At 37.7% G+C, this 19,918-nt stretch overlaps 1 protein-coding gene across 1 annotated transcript in view; it reads left to right on the forward strand.

Annotated features, from left to right (window-relative positions):
- Positions 1 to 937: 937 nt before the first annotated feature.
- Positions 938 to 19,918, forward strand: part of STAT4 (signal transducer and activator of transcription 4) — a 146,135-nt gene continuing 127,154 nt past the window's right edge. Inside the window, exons 1-2 of the mRNA XM_069070183.1 lie at positions 938 to 1,065; positions 2,297 to 2,441. Of these exons, the coding sequence (XP_068926284.1) occupies positions 938 to 1,065; positions 2,297 to 2,441 (273 nt within the window). The remainder of the gene's footprint in view (positions 1,066 to 2,296; positions 2,442 to 19,918) is intronic.

Raw genomic sequence — 19,918 nt, forward strand, 5'->3', positions numbered from 1 at the left:
GATCACCATCAAAGAGTTTAAAATCACACAATGAGAAAAAGAGAGATAACTATAAAATGGATATAAATTTATATTGGTGAAGATAATAATTTTAAGTGTAAGAGGTGGAGAGGATATTAGATGGTTGATTTTAATCACTGAAAGTTTCCTGGAGGAGTTGGTGATTAAACTTCAAATTGAAGGCAGGGAAGGATGTGGTTTGGGGGCCAGTAGATGATGGCTGTTGCATAAATTTGGGGTGACTCAGGTGAAGAGTCTGTTGTCAGGCTTTAGTGGACTATTCATAAAGTATTTCTATCATCCTAAGCAAAGGAGTGAAAATGGAAAGAAAGGAGACTGTTGCCACAAATAAGGATATATGACTTTCCTCAAAATTGGAGTGGGGTGGGGAGGAGTTATATGTCACAACTATTGACAAAATTCAATCAATTAATCAATATACATTTATCAAGCACCTGCTAAATGCCAGGCATGCTGCTTAGCAGGGGGGGGGGGGTTTACAAAAAGAGGCAGTGGACAAGTTCCTGCCCTCAAGGAGCTTACAATCTAATGGAGGAAACAATATATACCAAGCAAACTATTTGCAGATAAATAGGAAATAGTTAACAGAGAAAAGGCACTAGAATTAAGAGGGATTGGGAAAGGATTTTGTAAAAGATGGGATTTTAGTTTGGATTTAAAGGAAGCCAGGGAATACAGTAGATAGGGTGGAGGAAGAAGGAGTACTACAGACCCAGTGGTCAGCAAGAGAAAATGCCCTGACAAGATTCAAATTTAAAAATTCAAATAAAATTATATTTACTTCTGAATACATTGTGAGGTTTTATTTTAAATTTGTTTGGAGGGAAATTTGGGAGAGCTTAGGCAAGCCCCTGCCTTTACTTTGCCATCTCGGTTCCCCCTCCAATAGAATTCTATTTGCACCCTCTTTTAGATTATGTCTCAGTGGAATCAAGTTCAACAACTGGAAATCAAGTTTTTGGAGCAAGTAGATCAATTCTATGATGATACTTTCCCCATGGAAGTCCGACATCTTCTGGCCCAGTGGATTGAAGGCCAGGATTGGTAGGTTCAAACATTGTTGTTCTTAGAGCCTGCTACATAAGGCTTTCTTTTCTATCCATGTGGGTTTCTGGTGTGGTATGTTCATGAACTCTGCAAATGTAATTTGTTGCACCTTTTTAAGCTTAAAAAGTATTTCTCACTTATTTAAAATGTGGTATATTGTCTTTCGAGAGTTTCATCCAACATGCAAAGAAAATTAATAGTAACAAGATTCCAACTGCTTTAATTTTCAAGGCAAAATTGAATAATTGCCTCAGTGATTTGCTTGTTAAAAGGCTGAAGAATAAAACAATTAATTTTTTTTTACCGTTGGCCACAAATGTCGTTTGATTAAAAAAAAACCTTATACTTTTTCATCGAGTACAGGATTTTCCTAACGCCTGGTGCCTTCTTGGGGACAGATCAGGGGATTCTGAAAAGCATCTTTCACCTAACTATAGTATTTGTTGTTGTTTAATTGTTTTCAGTCATGTCCAATTCTTCATGACTCCATTTGAAGTTTTCTTGGCAAAGATACTGGAATGGTTTGCTATTTCCTTTTCCAGCTCATTTTACAGATGAGGAAACCAATGCAAACAGGGTTAAGTGAATTGTCCAGGGTCACACAGCTAGAAAGTGTTTGAGGTCAGATTTGATGAGTCTTCCTGAATCCAGAGCCGGCACTCTATACATTGCACCACCTAGCTGCCCCAACTGTAGTTGGCTAATTAGTGAAATGCAAGATCCTTCACCTCATTTTAAAGAATAATTTTGAAAAAGCAAGAGAAAAAGAAAGAAAAGAAAAAAAAAGAAAAAACTTTGGAAAAAATGGTCAAAGACTTGGCATGTTTTTCCCCAAAACCTACTTAAGATTCTTAATGTTGATTCATTGATTTTTTTATTTGCCTGGGGGAAAGAATTAAGTTGCCATAATTGTTATCTATACTTAGTACATTATTATGCCAGTTGTGCTTGATATCAGGTGCTGTAATACTTTATCTGAGGGTCCCAATGGCTGCTTCTTTTTTCCTTGTGGAATAGATGGCCTGCCATAGTGTTAACATAAACAAGAGATGATCAAATAATAGTTAACCTTTTTTCCACCTGACATGAAATTTAAAATTCCATGAAAGGCAAGCAACAAAGCAAATGCATTTTTCAAAAAGAGTTGCTGTTTTCCTGTTGTGCCAAGCAGCCTAGGCAAACTCAATCATGGCTAAATAATATCTAACAACAGCTTTCTTTTTAACAGGGAGGCAGCTTCCAACAATGAGACCATGGCAACAATTCTCTTACAAAACCTGCTCCTGCAGCTGGATGAGCAGCTGGGTCGAGTTGCCCAGGAGAAGAACCTGCTCCTGATACATAATTTAAAAAGAATCCGGAAACTGCTTCAGGTGAGAGCACCTGCCCTGCTTCTCCTTATGGGCATTTGGATTAAGTGGTGTTGTGAGTTCAAAAGTCAGAAGTGTATTTTTTGAACGGAATTTTATTGGGATCCCATGATATAACACACATGTGGTTTGGCACTTGGTTTTCATTTTTAAAATTTATTTTATTGGCTTAATTCTTTGTGGATCTAATTGATGGCATATGGCTATAGCTAGGTAATACTGACCAGAGGTAGGACAAGGCCTAGGATAAAATACAGTTAACGTTTCCTGTAATCCCAGAGAGCGCTGGGGGAAAGAACTGATGTGTGCCAGGCAAGGTAGACTATTGTTATTGTACGTTTATAAAGCACTTATATAATACTTGAAGATTTATAAACCTCTTTAGAAACACATTTGATCCTCACAACAACCCTGGGAGGCAGATGTTATTATTAGCCCTATTTTACAGATGAGGAAGCTGAGGCAGACAGAGGTTAAGTAAATTGCCCCAGGTCACACAGCTAGGAAGTGTCTGAGGCTGGAGATCTGCAAGGATCAGTTCCTACCATTGTGAAGGAGAGGGGAGTTCCCTAAACTTTGACTCTAACATCACAGTGTTGGATGTGCTTATAGAAGAGGCAGAATACAGATGGAAAAGTCAGCCAGATGGTCTTGGAAGGAAACTAAGGATTCTATGAGGTATAAATGAGGAAGGTGTTCCAGGCATAGGGGATGGCCTGGGGAATGGACATAGGGGAAGGAGATGGATGTTCTATACACAGAACAACAAATAGACCAGTTTGGCTGAATAACAAGAACAGAAACAACTAGGATTTACATAGTACCTACTATGTGCTAGGCCTTTCTAAATATTATGTCATTTGATCCTCACATTTTATCTTCACAATAGCAAGTGCTATTATTATCACCATATTACATTTGGAGAAACTGAGACAAACAGAGGTTAAATGACTTGGCCAAGGTCACACAGGAATGTAGGCTATATGAGGAAGAGTAATGTACAGCAGGCCTGGAAAGGTAAACTAGAATCAGATTATGAAAAGCTTTAAAACTCAGAGGAATATGTGCTCTATTCAAGAGTTGAGAAGGAATTACTAAAGCTTCTTGTCACTCCAGGGGATGATGCGGTGAGATCTATACTTTAGGATCAATTGGATTGGAAAAGAATAGATTGGAGAAGAAAGAGGTGGTACAGGGAGACCAATCAAGAGGCCATTAAAATAGTCTAGACTAGAGAGGAGCTAGTGCTAGGGCTATGTGAGTGGAGATTGGGTTACCAATGTGATAGATAGGTAGAATTAACACAACTTTGCAACTTGTGATTTGATATTTGGGAAAAGGGGGAGAATAGGGGAGGGTGGCTCAGAGGTGCTGAGCCCAGATAACTGGAAGGATGGTGGGGCCCTCAAAAGTAAGAGGGAAGTTTGAGGACAACCAGGTAGAATATAGTCTTATATCAATGCATAGGAATGTACATGTTTGTACATGGGCATGTTACAGATATCTAAGTATATGTATGTGTATGCAAGTATGTCTCTATGTATATCTATAGATGTTTGTGTATGTATGAGTATGTGTGTATATATGCAGTGTGCATATCTGTATATATAAATATGGACATACACATATATACATACATGTACACACACACACACACATATATATAAAATCTCCACACTTAATTGTAGTCTTCTTGGGAGAGGAGGAGGGAAAAAGGAAGGAAAAAAGGACAAAGTAAAAAGTACATAGCAGAGAATGAAAGAAAACTCACAAGAAAGCAAAGATGGACAGCTCTGAACACAATGTGTAGTATTTATTATATAGGCTTTCTTGAAATGGAAATTTATTTCTGTATATTTTGAATCCTCTCTTACATTCTGCTGTGCACATGGCAATGCTTTTTTTTCTTATGTTCTAATTTATCCAAGCTAATTTTCCTAGAACATTGCTACAAACATATTATGTCAAACAATTAACAGGAATATTTTTTAAGTGGTCAATAATAGCAACTAGCTGGTGAAGGGGACAGAGCTCAGTGCCTAGAGTCAGGAAGACCTGAGTTCAAATGTGATCTCAGACATTAGCTGTGTGACCCTGGGTAAGTCACTTAACCCTGTTTGACTCAGTTTCCTCATCTGTAAAATGAGTTGAAGAAGGAAATGGCAAACCACTCCAGGATTTTTGCCAAGAAAACCCCAAATGGGGTCACAAGGAGTCAGACACAACTGAAAATGACTCGACAATGACAACAAAAATAATAGTTGATATTTACATAGTACTTTATGAATATTATCTCATCTTACCTTCACAATAATCCTGTAAAATAGGGGTGGCTAAGTGGCACTGGCCCTGGAGTCAGGAGGACCTGAGTTCAAATCTGGCCTCAGACACAACACAAATCTGTGTGACCTTGAGCAAGTCACTTAACCCCAATTGCCCTACCTTCCCCTCTCAAAAAAAAAAGGCAAAAAAAAAACAATCCTGTAAAGTAGATGCTATTATTATCATCCCCATTTTACAGGTAAATCAACTGAGACTGACAGGAGTTAAAGGATTTGACTATGATCAGGTAAAGGTCTGAAGTAGAATTTGCACTGAGATCTTCCTGACTCCCACACCAGTGCCACCTTACACTGTGCTGGTGCTCAAGAATTTGGATTGATTTCCTTCTAACTCCAAAATACTACTCCCCCCACCCCCGCCTGTCATTTATCACCTTCTCTAATCTAATTTCAACCTTCTTTTCCCCTACTTACTACTGCTCTATTCTAGTGCATCTGCACACTATTCTCTAAACACTCTGCCATCCATCATTCCTGTCTTTGGATCCATGTTGTTCCAACATGTTGTTCCGCAGTCTGGCATGTCCTCCCTTCTTCCTGCGCATACAACCTAAGCATCATATAAAACCCAACACTTGTGTTACTTCATCGATGACATCTTTCCCAGCTCCAGCAACCAGAATGGGTCCCCAGATCTGTCACAAACCACACCCAAGCAAGTGGTGTAAAAGGCATCCTAAGGTGACTGTGATGTTAGTGGTGACAGGGTGGGAACATTTCCCCGTGGCAAAAGACAGGGACCCCAAGAAGCCAAACGACTGACTATGGGGAGAATCTCTCTCCAGAGAAATAGGGCCACTTGGTCTACACCTATTTAAGCTAATTCTTGTAAACCATAATAACGATTGCTAGTAGTTATATAGCTCATTAAAGTTTACAAGAAGAAGGAAATGGCAAACTATTCCAGTATCTTTGCCAAGAAAACCCCTTATGGGGTCATGAAGAGTTGGACAAGACTGAAAATGACTACACAACAACAAAATTTATAAAACAGTTTACATGTTATCTCATTTGACCCTCACAACAACCCTGAGAAGTAGCTATGAGGAAACTGAGGTTGGAAGAAGTTAAATGTCTTGCCCAGGATCACTTAGTTATTAAGTGTCTGAGGTAGACTCAGTCTTTCTGGCTCCAATTCCAACACTTAACGCAACACATATCTGCCTAGGTTCTAAGTTAGCTGTTTTTTTACTTTGAGCACCCAAGAAGGCTGAATCTTTGTAGAGTAGGACTAGAGGGGAAACCCCACAAATAATCAGATCCAGGTATTGTGAGAGGGGTCTTAAAGAGGGCTTGTTTCATTTTAGAGCTGGAGGGGGCCTTAGAGACCTAAGGTTGTCCAAATCCTTACTTTTACAGATGAGGAAAGTGAGGCCCTAGAAAGAAGTCACTTTCTCAAACACACAGTGAAAGTCTCATTCAACTCTTAATGAAATTGAGTTTGAGTTAAAGTCAAACGGAGTCTGAATTTCATAAATTGACATGACTCTTACAGTTAGAAGGCATTTCACAAGCCACCTTTTCCAACTCCCTCATTTCACACAGGAGAAAACAGAGGCCCAGAGTTGGTGTCAGGGGAGGAGTTAGAACCCAGCTCTCTAGACTTCTCACCCCAGTTCTTTTAGTCAGGTTATTGAAATTCGTCAACTCCTTCCACCACATCCTGGGAATGTGGACCAATTCATGTATAAAGTCCCTGCTCTCTTGACTTAGGCCAAGAAACTAAACCGGTGGAGGGCCTTTGATGTACCTTGGCCTTCATGCTCACCTCTACCTCTCTTCTTCACTCTTTGGGAAAGTTTAAGCAGCTATCAGAGGGTTACATTTTCATGGATGGCAAAATCCCAAGGACAGAGGAGCCAGAGGCTTTCTCATGAAGGTAGGATTCATGATGCTAGGCTCAGGGAATGGATCCTATCCCTACCTCGCCCCACTGGATGTGTCTAGGCCAAGACAGACCATGCTGAGGTGTTGGGAAATTCAAAGGCCTGAGTATTTCTCCTTCCCTGCATTCCTCTGCAAAGGCAAGGGATCCCACGCTATGGGGGCCCATTATACTTTCAACTAGACCCTTATTCCTACCCCCATACTGGAAAGTATGAGAACCCAGGGAAGCAAAATGGAGAGACGGATACAATCACCTAGATTGGAAATGCAAAGCTTTCTGGTAGGGCAGAGGCACTTTCTCTATTCCCTTGCCTCCCCCATTCTCACTCCACTTCTTAGGGCCTATCAGAAGTGGATGTGAATGTAAATAGCAATTATTTCTGTTTTGACCAGAAACCCTGAGGGTCTTCCCCTCCCAGATTGATTTTTTTTTAACTAGGTAAAAGAGGCCATTCTTTAGCTCCTTTCTTACCTAGCCTTAAACGGATGTTTCCTCAGTCAAACTGAGACTTGTTAAAAACCTTAGCTTAAAAAGCATCCAGAGCCATCTCTAGTCCTCCTGATCTATATCTGGCCACTGGATTCAGATGACTCTGGAGGAGAAAGTGAGGCTGGTGACTTTGCACAGCCTTCCCTCACATAAATCCAATTCACTTGCATGTTATTGCATCACCTCCCTGTGATGACTTGGTCCTCTTCCATAAAGAAGGACAGACAGCAACAATCACAGGTGAAAGAAGGTAGGGTGGGGTCCTAATTTGTTGCTGGGTTCCTACCTCTCCCCAGGCAGTAAGAAGTTCTATAAAGGGCCTTTGGGGAACTACTTTCTCACTGAAGGGCCAGGGTCCTGGGACGGGAACTGAAACCCATTCCTACCTCAAGACTGAGAATTTGGGTCCACTCAGTCTAGACTGTCTGTGGCACCAGCTCCCTGACACAGCCCCACCTCCATCCCAACACCAGTCTCTGCCCCACCCAACAAAGCCACAGCACACCACTAGGTCCCACCCTGCCTCCTCAGAGGAATATACTTGCTTTTCTGTGGTCCTTTAAATCTCCCACATTGGGGCAAATTTCTCACCCTAGGTTCAGGCCTTGTGCCCTAGTTACAATTCTGTTCTTCACACTTTTCTTTAAAGTCCAATGGAACCGCTTGAGCATAGAGATTATAGATAGGGGCACACCTTTTTATCTCTTGAAGAGTTTCTGTTGACAGATTTCCTTTTGATCTGCTGTTTCTGAAGATTTCATAGCATAAAAGAAAAATTTTCAATTAGCACAGTACCTGGCGCAAAGTAGGTGTTTAATAAATGTTTATTGACTGACTAATTTATATGAATAAATATGATTTTCCCCTTATCAAAATACTAATGAGCTTTTCCTTCTCTAATTTATATTTTTTATCACCTAGGATTTTAAGCAGTGTTACCTGCTACCACCACCACCAAAAAATGGCATATAATATTGTTTTCAGAGATTGATAATAAATTTAGCATATGTAAATATATCTCTATATCTCTATGTATCTGTACTTCCATCTCTATCTATATGTCTATCTCTATATATCTGTATCTATCTATATCTATATTTATATCTATATTGCTTCTTAGGAGGGTTATGCATCTTCCTCAATGTTACTAAGTCACTGAGTAATACACCAAAAATTGCATTCTTTAATGCCCTATAGATTCATGTGTTTTCCTTTGAGTAGATTAGCATGGGGGTCCATCTGTAGAGTACATGTATTTTGAGGTGCCAACTATCAGACAATGAATTATTTATAAAAACAATGTTGCCAACATTAGTCTGGCTATAATAATTATCTTAATTCTGATCTTTAAAATAAAAAGATTTCTACCTTTAAAATGATCTCTGGGCGTCTCTATTACAAAGAAATTATGTCTTGTTAATATCAAAGCAGATGGCCAATTACTTTTTTTTTTTATGAAAAGTTTGTCATAGAACTGTTAACCATAGGTTAAATAGGATTTTCACTTTTCAAGTTGACTGCTTACTATAGGTCCCATTTCAATTTTTGTACAATGCTGTACCAAATAGCTTTATATTGTACTCACCTTCTGTTTCCTATGCATAGTTAGCCTAGCAGGGACAGGGAACCTGCAGCCTTAAGGTGACATGTGACCTTCTAGGTCTTTGGGTGCAGCCTTTTGACTGAGTCCAGGTTTTACAGAACAAATCCTCTTATTAAGAGGGTTTGTTCTGTGAAGTTTAGATTCAATCAAAGGGACACACTTGAGGACCTAGAGGGCTACGTGTGGCCTTGAGGCTGCAGGCTACCCACCCCTGGCCTAGGCTGTCCAACATCACTATTATAGGTCTAGAACACTGTGGCTGGCTTCTTCCTCCCATAGGAAAAAAAATTAACGACAATTATCGTAGCTTCTAGAAGTGGGGGGATTCAGAGCTGATCCTCAGCAAAATTTTGAAGTAAGCAAAGTTAGAATTTGGCTTCCTCCTCCCATTCCTTTCTGAGCCTCTTTCTTCCTCTTACTTGTCCCTCTATTCTTCCCAACCTACACCTACAACAAACAGTCTTCTCCAAGGAAGACAGTGGCCTCATGCTGCCATATGAGTGCCTCATTCTGGCACTTTACTACTACAAAAGATTTATCTTTTATAAGCCATGGATCCTCAGAGTTCAGCTTTCTAAGGAATCAATTCTTTCTATGAATGACCCTATTAATAGTAATAGGTATGCAAAGAGGTAGCCTATCAGGTGTGCATATTTTTAGCAGATGGGGATGTTCCAGGAAGAATTATTATAGCTAAAATTTAAATGTCAGATGATTTCATTTGTTTGAGATGTCTAGTTGCCCTGGGAGGTATGATTTCTCAAGGTATCAATAAGGCAAAACTACAAAGAGCCATTTTTCACTTGAGACCTTTATGTAACATAGAACCCATTGCCTCATTTTCTCAAGCAGGAAATCAATCAGGCTCAGTTCCATAGTTCCATGCAGATGGAGTCTTACAATAAGAAATGAATGAAGAATAAATACAGATGAAACAAACTATATGTTTGTTTTGTAAACCCTCTGATAAATCTGTATGGACACGGATAAGAACTGAGATATGAAATAATTCAGCAGTGCTGATGTTAAGAATGGAGTACCTTCCTGAGTAATGAGAACATTCATAAACTTTGTTGGTTCTATCATGTGTAATATTACCTTAAAGCGATTTCAGTATCAGAATCAATTCTGGGTTGCCAAACATAGCTTCCCACCAATGTTTTCACTAGGCATTTCTCAAATGCCCTGAATATAATAGAAACCAACTAACCAAAGAAACAAACAAATAAAAAAAACCCATGAAGAACTATCTTCAGGAATAATAAGGCAAATTCATCATAAAATCATTCTTTATGGCAGATAATGAAATGAATTTAGGTTTAGAAACTAATTTAAATATTTCATAACTTATAACTTGAATTATTCAGGCATTTTCTCTTCTATAAATCCTCTCTACACCTAAGCCCTGATACAAATTAATCTGGGATCCCACGTATTGAATGGTTCAGTTTGACCAACCTCAAGAGCCTATCTTGAATGTCTTGGATGTTCTCTCTGCTGTAGTTTGACTACTGACCCCCTGTTGTCATTTTAAGTCCCAACTAAAATCCGACCATCTACAGGAACCCCTTTTAATTCTAGTTCCTTCCCTCTTTTAATTATTTCCTATTCATCTGGTATATAGTTTGCTTTGTATATATTTGTATGTTTTCTTCTCAATTAGATTGTAAACTCCTTGAGGGCAGAGACTATCTTTTGCCTCTTTTTGTATCCCCAACACTTAGCACAGTGCCTGGAACATAGAAAATGCTTAGTAAATATTGATTGATTGATTGATTTTTTTTTTTTGGCTTTTTGAAGTGGTAGTGGGGGAAGGCAGGGCAATTGGGGTTAAGTGACTTGCCCAAGGTCACACAGCTAGTAAGTGTTAAGTGTCTGAGGCCAGATTTGAACTCAGGTTCTCCTGACTTCAGGGCTGGTTCTCTATTCACTGAGCCACCTAGCCCCCCATTTGATTGACTGATTAATTAATGGGATGGAGAAAGACCCCCTGCAGCAGGTGGGATTTGAACAGGGTTTCAAAGAAAGCCAGAGAATTCAGGAGGTAGAGATGAGGAGAGAAAACATTCCAGGTATGGGGGCAGCCAGTGAAAGTATATAGAATCAGGAGATGAAATGTTCTGGTAAGAACTAATAGATCAGTGTAACTAGATTATGTGGAGGAGTAAAGTAGACTGGAAAGGTAAGTAGGAGCTCACTTGTGACAGAATTTAAATGCCAAACAGAGGATTTTGTATTTGATCCTAGAGATAACAGAGAGCCCTTGGAATCTATTTAGCAAGGTGACACAGTCAAATTTGAAATTTATGAAAATCACTTTTTCATCTGAGTAGATGATATAGACTGTAGTGGAAAGAAACTTAAGGCAGAAAAGCCAACCAAAAGTCTATGACAATCAATAGTCAAAATGTAAGGTTATAAAGGCCTGTACCAGCATGGGGACTGGGAGAGTGGAAAGAAGAAAACATATATAAAAGTTATGAAGACATAAGACTTGACAGCAGATTGTTTATATGAGGTGAGTGTGGGTAAGGAGCTGAAGAAGACAATGAGATTGTGAAGCCTGGGTGACTGGGAGGGTGGTGATTCTTGCAATGGTAACAGGAAAATTCAGAAGAAGGGAGAATTTAAGGTGAAAGCTTAATGAGTTCTGTGTTAGATACCTTCAGTTGACGGAGCCTATCCATCCAACTCAAGAGATCCAAAATGTAGTTGGGAATGTAAGAGCAGAGCTCAGAAAATTTTTAAAAGGAAAATTCAGAGCTCATGAGTATGCAAGAAGAACACAGGTAGTTGATGACAAGATCATTGATATTTGTGTGTAGCTGAGGTGAAATAGAGAATTAAATAGAATGAGCAACTGGGGAATTACAGTATTTGGGGTACATCAACATGCATGTTGAAGTCCCCTCATATTAGAACAAGAAATGAGGTAAGGAGAAAAATGTTAGGCAGGCATTGAACTGACTGAGGAAAGAAGGCCAATGCCCTGGTTGTTAATTAAAAAAAAAAAAGAGCCAGAAGAATAATAATAAATAAGTAGCATTTACTTACATATTACATACACTAAAGAACTTTACATTTGAGACTCACTATAACCCTGTGAAGTAAGTATTATTATTACTCCCATGTTAGAGAAGAACAAACTGAGATACAGAGAGGTTAAGTGATTTGCCCAGCTAGTAAGGGTGTAAGGCAGGATTTGAACTCGAGTCCTGACTCCAAATCTCATCCTCTAGCCACTGCATCATTTAGCTGCTTCAATATATATATTGGTTGATAAAATTAAATAGCATTTACCACAAAGGAGGAAATATTGCTAAGCAATGGTGATAGAATGAGAATCTGGAAGTAGCAATAGAATCAGGTTTATTCCAGTTGCCCTATCATCTGGGTTATGAGTGAAAGTGCAGCTAATACTGGAAAGTGTGGCCAGGAATGCAGTCTCAACAGAAAAGAGCCACGTCTCAATGAGTGTCAGAAGATGGAAGGAGAAAGGAAAGGAAAAGAAGGAGAGAGGAAAAGATTTAAGATGAAAGCAAGTTTGTTAATTATGGAGCGGGCCTTCCAGAGAGCACTGTGGAAAAAGTGGGTAGATATGGAATGGGACTTTTTGGGGGTAGGGTTCATAGGGATGGGAATAAGGAAGTGGGCAGTTGAGGATGAGAAATAGGATTTGCATATGTGGTCAAAATAAAGATCTATTCCTCTAAGAGATCAGTGAGCTGAACAAATTATGAAAATTCAGGCATTGGAATAGTTGCATAACTCCTGCATTGACAGCAAAGGTTTATTTGTCCACTTATAAGAAGTTCCACTCTATAGATGACAGTGTTCTTGGCTGGTGAAAAACTGGAACCTCAGGACCATCTGGCCTTTGTAGTGAAGCACAGCTCTAGCATTGCAAAATGAAGAATCTGTTGTAAGAAATAGGAATCATGTTAATCATAATATCCTAGCTCAGACTCAGAAGTCAGCAACTGTTTATTCTGAGAAGCATTTTATGCTTTTGCATCTATCATCACAAAAGACTTTTCCTAACAGGTAATGAAAGGATCAACTTTTGTGGAAGAAATAAGTGAACTTCAGAAGACTTGAAGTTCTGGCTTTTTTGTTTTGTTTTGGAAAGGTATATTCCCTGTGATTTTACATTTCTCATTTTTTACTTGGATTGACCAAATGATGCAGGGTTTCCTTGAAGTCTTTTAAAGACTTGATTCTCTGCTATTCCCACGATCATGACATATCAAAATAGGTAATACTTAGAGTCATGGACAGCGGGGTGTTGCTGACGCAATGATAAATTCTATGGGGAACAGAAATTCCAAACTAAAGGTATATATTTTGGAATGCTGTTAGGCAAGTGATAACTACGTGGGCATTAGAGAAGCATCACTGAGATTTAGTGTTAGATAAACTTGGGCAAAGTCAAGTGTTCCAAAGTTTTTCCCTTAGAATAGTAAGGAACTGATTGATTGCAAGTACTAGATACTCATATCTTACTGCTTAAGTACCACATTAATAATGTATTTGCAATCAACATAGTATATTGTAGGCATTAGGGACACAATAGTCTAGGAAGGTGACCCAAAGTCTTGAATTCACATTTCTCTTTTCATGCTTACATACTTCATGTATTGAAATTATGTAGACTTTCAAAAAGAAGGAAAAGATGGATTCTTGAAACCTGACATTAAGCCCTGGGAAAGCAAAAGAATAATAAACTAAAAAGATGGTTTGTGAGCAAGTAGGAAAGAAAGCAGTTATTGTTGCGAGCTACTAACTTGGCATGTGATGCTGAGAAAAATCATCTCATCCCCCACAGGACTTCATCTTTTTGTATATAAAATTAGAAGATTGGATTAAATTATTCCTATGCTCTTTTCAAATGTTACAGTTCTATTTTGGGGTCTTTGGTTAAAAAGGGGGCTTTGTTATTCATTGAGATCCTGTCGAGATATAAATCTATACCACTAAGATGCCCTAGTTTATTTTTCAGAAACTTTTTTATTTGCTAGAAGCTTTTTTCTGCTCCTTCAACTTTCAAGTTAAGGATTTGCATTTTATCCCTTTTAAAATATTTATTAAAGGCATCTTATTTGGGATTTTCTCCATTCCTTGGGATTTCTAGAAGTATCCCCATTCCCCCATGTAGTGGCACAGGGAAAGGTATCTTGAAATCTACATTAGACTATGATTGTCTTGTGGCTACCTTTCCTCCTCAACTCTCTGATAAATTAAATGAATCTCTAGTTGGTATAGTATGGGAGTATTTGAGTTAAGGGGACTTTCCTTTCAGTCATTATTCTTAATAGTCCACTTGGCCCTGGCAAGGAGAAGAAGAAAAAGGAATGTTGAAGCTCCCTAGATCCCTGTAGTAAATAGGGAAGGTAGGAACAGAGGAAGGTGGGCAGAACAGAAAGGTACTTTGTGAATTCCCTTGTCTATTACTAATCATAAAGTCAGGTGACTGGAACCCCCTCTATATCCAGCAGGGGGTACTCATAGCCAAGGTTGAAAAATGTGCTATCCCTCAAGGTACTGGGACTTGGGACTGGGTGCAAGGAGAAGGTAAGAGGTATCTTGAGGATGGCTTGGTGACTTGGTTTAAGTCAGGGAAATCCCATCTTGTAAGATAAGATGGAAGTGTGGTGGCAGAACAGGGGAAGGGAAGGGAAGGTGGCATCAGACCCCAGCCAGAAAATAAAAGTGACCAGTAACAGAAAAGTGGCCAAGTCCTTCAAACTCCTTCCTTTGTCCTACCATGGGACTGTGTTGAGAAAGCCACAGACACTCCTTTTCCTCCTTAAAGTACAATCTTTCCTTTCAATTGACCTCAGAGATGCTTGATTTGACTTTGATGCTAATTAGCTATTTATGAAAGCCCAATTACAATGTATCACAAAAATAATGTGCTAGATTAACTTCATTTTATTCCAGGACCTAACTTTTTTCATACATACTTTATATCTTCATAGCTTATTGCTTATGCAGACTTGTCATCAGTTCAGACAGAAGCTTTAAGTTTAAATCCTTCAGTCAATTTTTTATTTATAATTGTACTTTATTTTTTAAAGCAATCAGGGTTAAGTAACTTGCTCAAGGTTACACGGCCAGTTATTGCTGGATGTGGTGTAATTGTACTTTATTTTAACATTCACTTTTTTTGAATATTGAACTCCAAATTTTCTTCCTCCCTCTGTTCTCTCTCCCACCCATGGAGAAGGCAAGCAATATGATAAAAATTATGCATGTGAAATCATGTAAAACATTTTTTCATATTAACCATGTTGAAAAAAAGCAAGAAAAATAAAGTTTAAAAAGTATGCTTCAATATACATTCAGAGTTCATCTGTTCCCTCTCTAGAAGTAGATAGTATTTTTCATAATAAATCCTTTAGAATTGTCTTGGATAATTGCATTAATTAGAGTAGCTGTCTTTCACAGCTGATCATCATTAGTTACTATGTTGCAATTACTGTATACAATGTTTTTCTGGTTCTTCTCACTTCACTTTGCATCACTTCATGTAAGTCTTCCCAGGTTTTTCTGAAACCATTTACCTCATCATTTCTTATAGCACAATTTTTCTATCACAATCCTGTATCACAACTTGTTCAACCATTCCCTAGTTGATGGGCATCCCCTCAATTTCTAATTCTTTGGCACCACAAAGAGTTGCTATAAATGTTTTTGAATCTAAAGGTCCTTTTCCTTTTTCTTGGATTTATTTTAGTAGTGGTTTTGCTGGATCAAAGGGTATGCACAATTTTATAGAACTTTGGACAGGGTTCTAAATTGTTCTTCAGAATTGTCAAATCATCTCATAGCTCTACTTTCAGTGCATTAATGTCCCAATTTTTGCACAACCTCCAGCATTTGTCATCTTACTTTTCTGTTATATTAGCCAATCTGATAGATTTGAGGTGGTACCTCATAATTGTTTTAACTTGCATTCACTTAATCAATAGTGATTTAGAATATTTTTATATGATTATCAATAGCTTTGATTTCTTCTTCTGAAAATTGCTTGTTTATATTCTTTGACCTTTTATCAATTGGGGAATGGCCCTTATTCTTATAAATTTGCTCAATTACATATATATTTGAGAAATGAGGCCTTTGTCAAAGAAACTTGCTATAATTCCTTCCCCTCTCGGTTTCCTACATTCCTTCTAATTATATTGGTTTTGTTTGTGTAAAACCTTTCTAATTTCATGTAATTAAAATCTTTCATTTTTCCTCCTGTGATATTCTCTGTCTCTTGTTTGGCCATAAATTCTTCTCTGTCTACAGATCTGACAGGTAAGTTTTCTGTGCTCCTCTAATTTGCTTATGACATCCCCTTTTACATCTAAATCATATGCCAATTTTTACCTTATTTTGCTATATAGCTTAAGATGTTGGTCTGTGCCTAGTTTCTGCCAAACTGTTTTCTAGTTTTCCAGTAATTTTTGTCCAAATAATGAGTTCTTGCCCCCAAAATTTTGGATCTTTGAGTTTATCAAACACTAGATTACTATGGTCATTTACAACTGTGTATTGTGTACCTAATCTATTGGGTTAATAAGATCCATCATTCAATTTCTTAGCCAGTATCAGATTGTTTTGATAACTATGTTTTATTATAGAGTTCAAAATCTGGTACTGCTAGGCTGCCTTATTTCACATAAAAAAAATCCCTTGATATTCTTGACCATTTGTTTTTCCAGATGAATTTTATTATTTTTTTTACCTCTATAAAATAATTCTCTGGTTGTTTGATTGGTATGGCTCTGAATAAGCAAATTAATTTAGATGGAATTGTCATTTTTATTCTTGGCTCAACCTACCCATGAGTGACTGATATTTCTCTAATTGTACAGATAGGTATTTGTGTGAAAAGTGTCTTGTAATTATATTCACATAGTTCCTGGGTTTGTTCTGGAAGGTATACTCCTAAGTCTTTCATATTATCTGCAGTTATTTTAAATGAAATTTCTCTTTCTATCTCTTCCTGCTGGGTTTTGTTAGTAACACACACACATATATAAATGCTGATGATTTGTGTGGATTTATTTTATATTGTGAAACTTTGCTAAAGTTGTTAATTGTTTCAACTAGTTACTTTAATCGATTTTTCAGGGTTCTCTTAGTACATCATTATTTTGTTTGATATTAATTCATTATCTCTAATTAATCTCTTTAATGTCCTCTAAATGCATTGTATTCAATTCATTTCTACAACTTTTGCACATGTTGCTCTCTCTCACCTTTTTCTTCTTTCTACTCATCCAAATCCTACCCATCTGGCAGATACCCAACTCAAATCTCACCTCCTCCAAAAAGACTTCAAAAATGCCTCAGGTCCACATCTCTATTTCCTTTCTTTAAACTCTTTTAAGCATTTATGTGAACTATACCATTTGACCCTTGATTATATAATGCTGAATTACAAAATTTAAAATTATAAAGTGATATTCCTAAAGTATGGGTCTGTCCATATCATTCCCTTGTTCAATAACCTCTGGTAGTTTCCTGATGCCTCTCTAGGCTCAAATATAAACTTCTCTGCTTGGCATTTAAAGCCCTTCACCATCTGGCTACCTTTCCAGTTTCATTATACATCACTCCCTTCATATAATGCTATCCAAACTGGCTTCCATGTCTAATTCTCACACATGACATTACCTTTCCTGTGTCTTTGCCTTTGACTGTCCCTTATGCCTATGTGACACCAGCTTCAATAGTCTCACTTAAGATATTGTCACATGAGGAATGCATTAACTCCTCACCTTGGTTTCTTAAAATCCCAGCTGTCTTCATTGTTCAGTCAAGTGTCACCACTTACAGAAGGTCTTTCCTGATCTACCTTCCACACCCCCTCCCCCAAGGTATTAGTGCCTACTCCTACTGAGTCTATCAAGAAAGCTAGCAATATTAAGTAGGTTAGATGGTTCTAAGCATCATGGCTGCCTACCTTTAGCTCAGTTAATTAAAATGTGACCATTTAATATTAAATTTGATGGTGACATTTGACTGTTAAACATTATTTTTTGACAATATAACATACAAAAATTTACAGTACATAATAAAAAGACATAACAGGATTGTACTGATGAATATTTAACAACTAGCTCTCCAAAAGCACAAGACACACTTTTAAGACTAATTACCATTATTAACATTTTCTTTATCACTTTCTTAATTAAAAAATCCACAAAACAATAAACCAAGCCTTGATTTTAGTGTTTGCCAATTTCCAAGGTGCAAAAGCCTACACTGAAAATTTAACAATTGCTGACTCCAGAACATCCCAGATATACATGCATACACATTCATATACATATATCTACATGTATATGTATACATGCATACATGGCATTAAAAAACACTTCCTTAAAGATATTTTGGGGGTTTTATGGCATCTTTTGTCTGTAACCTTTCCTTCTACCAAGCTAGATGCTTTAGTCTTCAATATGGTATTTAGGCTAGGGGAACTATGCTATAATCCTGCATATAACATGTAATAAATCAATCAATTTATCAGTAATTGAAGCTGTATCATTCCTCAGGAGACCTTTAAACATGATATGATTTTTAGTGTTTGGGTGATGAGAAATTGTAGCTTGGGTAGTGGTCTTTCTATACTCATTAACAATCTCCTCTTTAAAAAAAGGAAGAGAGGGGGTGGCTAGGTGACACAGTGAATAGAGCACCAGCCCTGGAGTCAAGAGGAGCTGAGTTCAAATTTGGCCTCAGACACTTAACACTTACTAGCTGTGTGACCTTAGCCAAGTCACTTAACCCCAAGTGCCCTGCTTTCCACCTTCCAAAAAGTGAAGAGAGAGAGTGAGAGAGAGAGAGAGAAACAGAGAGAGAGAGAGAGAGAGAGAGAGAAAGTACCTCCATTCATTAGAACACATGATTCATGGAGTAGAATGTTCGCTCTATGGTTAGTAACCACAATCAGTTTTTTCAAGAAGACCATCAGGGAAAACTTAAAAGGAGGGGAGAAAGAAGCAAGAGAAAAAAGGATCTCTCACTTAATACCTTGACTTCTTTCTCTAAAGACTTTTTTTGATTGACTGAAAATAAGAGGTAAAATAGAAATCTATGACTATTTGAAAGTTGAAATGTTTTGCTTTTGGATAAGACTGCAACTCGCTGATATTGGGTTCATCAGTTATGGTAGAATATTTAACCTATATCCTGCTGAATGTTTAATGAAGATGAGAATTTAAAATTGTATTGCCTTTGCGAGTTTGCCTTATTTTCTAATGATAAGACAGGAGAGGGGAAGTTGGTCTGAACAAGTCTGACTTATTAAGTTAGAGTATATCTAACCTTAGCATCTCACTCAAGCAACTTTCTCAGTTCACTCCTCTTCCTTCCCTTCTGCATACCACACACAAAAAGAATTGTGGGACCTGACCTCAACATTAGACATAAAATTATTTCATTTAGCTGCTCTATATTAACCCTCAGAGAGCAATGAGTTGAAGGCTCAGTTGAATTCTAGTTTATTAGAAAGTACCTGGGCGTCAACCACATGAAAACAAATCTATTACCCAAAGTCCTCCTAAACCGCAAATGATTTTCTTTGCGATGATAGAGTGATACTTGTATCAATAATGCAAGTCACATCTCTACTTTTTGTTGTGCGTACAGTTTCTTCTCCTTATCACACTTAATTTTGATCATTAGTTCTTTCTTTCCAGAAAAAAAACATTGAAATCAGACTTATATCATCTAAGATGTAAGAAACATTCCAAACCAGTTCTCTCAGGAAAATCCCCTTATTTCTGTAAAAAAAAAAAAATGATTATAATAAGTTTCATTACTATGTTAATTTCCATCTGGAAAGTAAATTTCTCATAGTTTTCTTTAAATTTTCTTTTATTTGAGATGCATTCAATATATCTAACTGGAGAGCTTCTTCTCTTTGCCACAGAACAACAGGTGGGTTAAATACACAATGAGCCACCTCTCTGGAAAACGAACCCAAGATTCCTGTTGATTTGAAAGTTCAAGTTTGGGAAAGTGGCATCCATTGTCCCATTACTGTTCACAGAGGGTTACTAACTAGCTGCAGTGGGCTTCTCGCTCTATCTTCAAGAGTTTTCCAGGAAACTGTTACTTACATCTTTCAGAAAATAAGGTTATTTAAAAAGATAAT

Source organism: Petaurus breviceps, unplaced genomic scaffold, assembly GCF_028583685.1.
Source record: "Petaurus breviceps papuanus isolate PSGF00001 unplaced genomic scaffold, PetGlider_PUasm1.0 90804, whole genome shotgun sequence".
Lineage (NCBI taxonomy): Eukaryota > Metazoa > Chordata > Mammalia > Diprotodontia > Petauridae > Petaurus > Petaurus breviceps.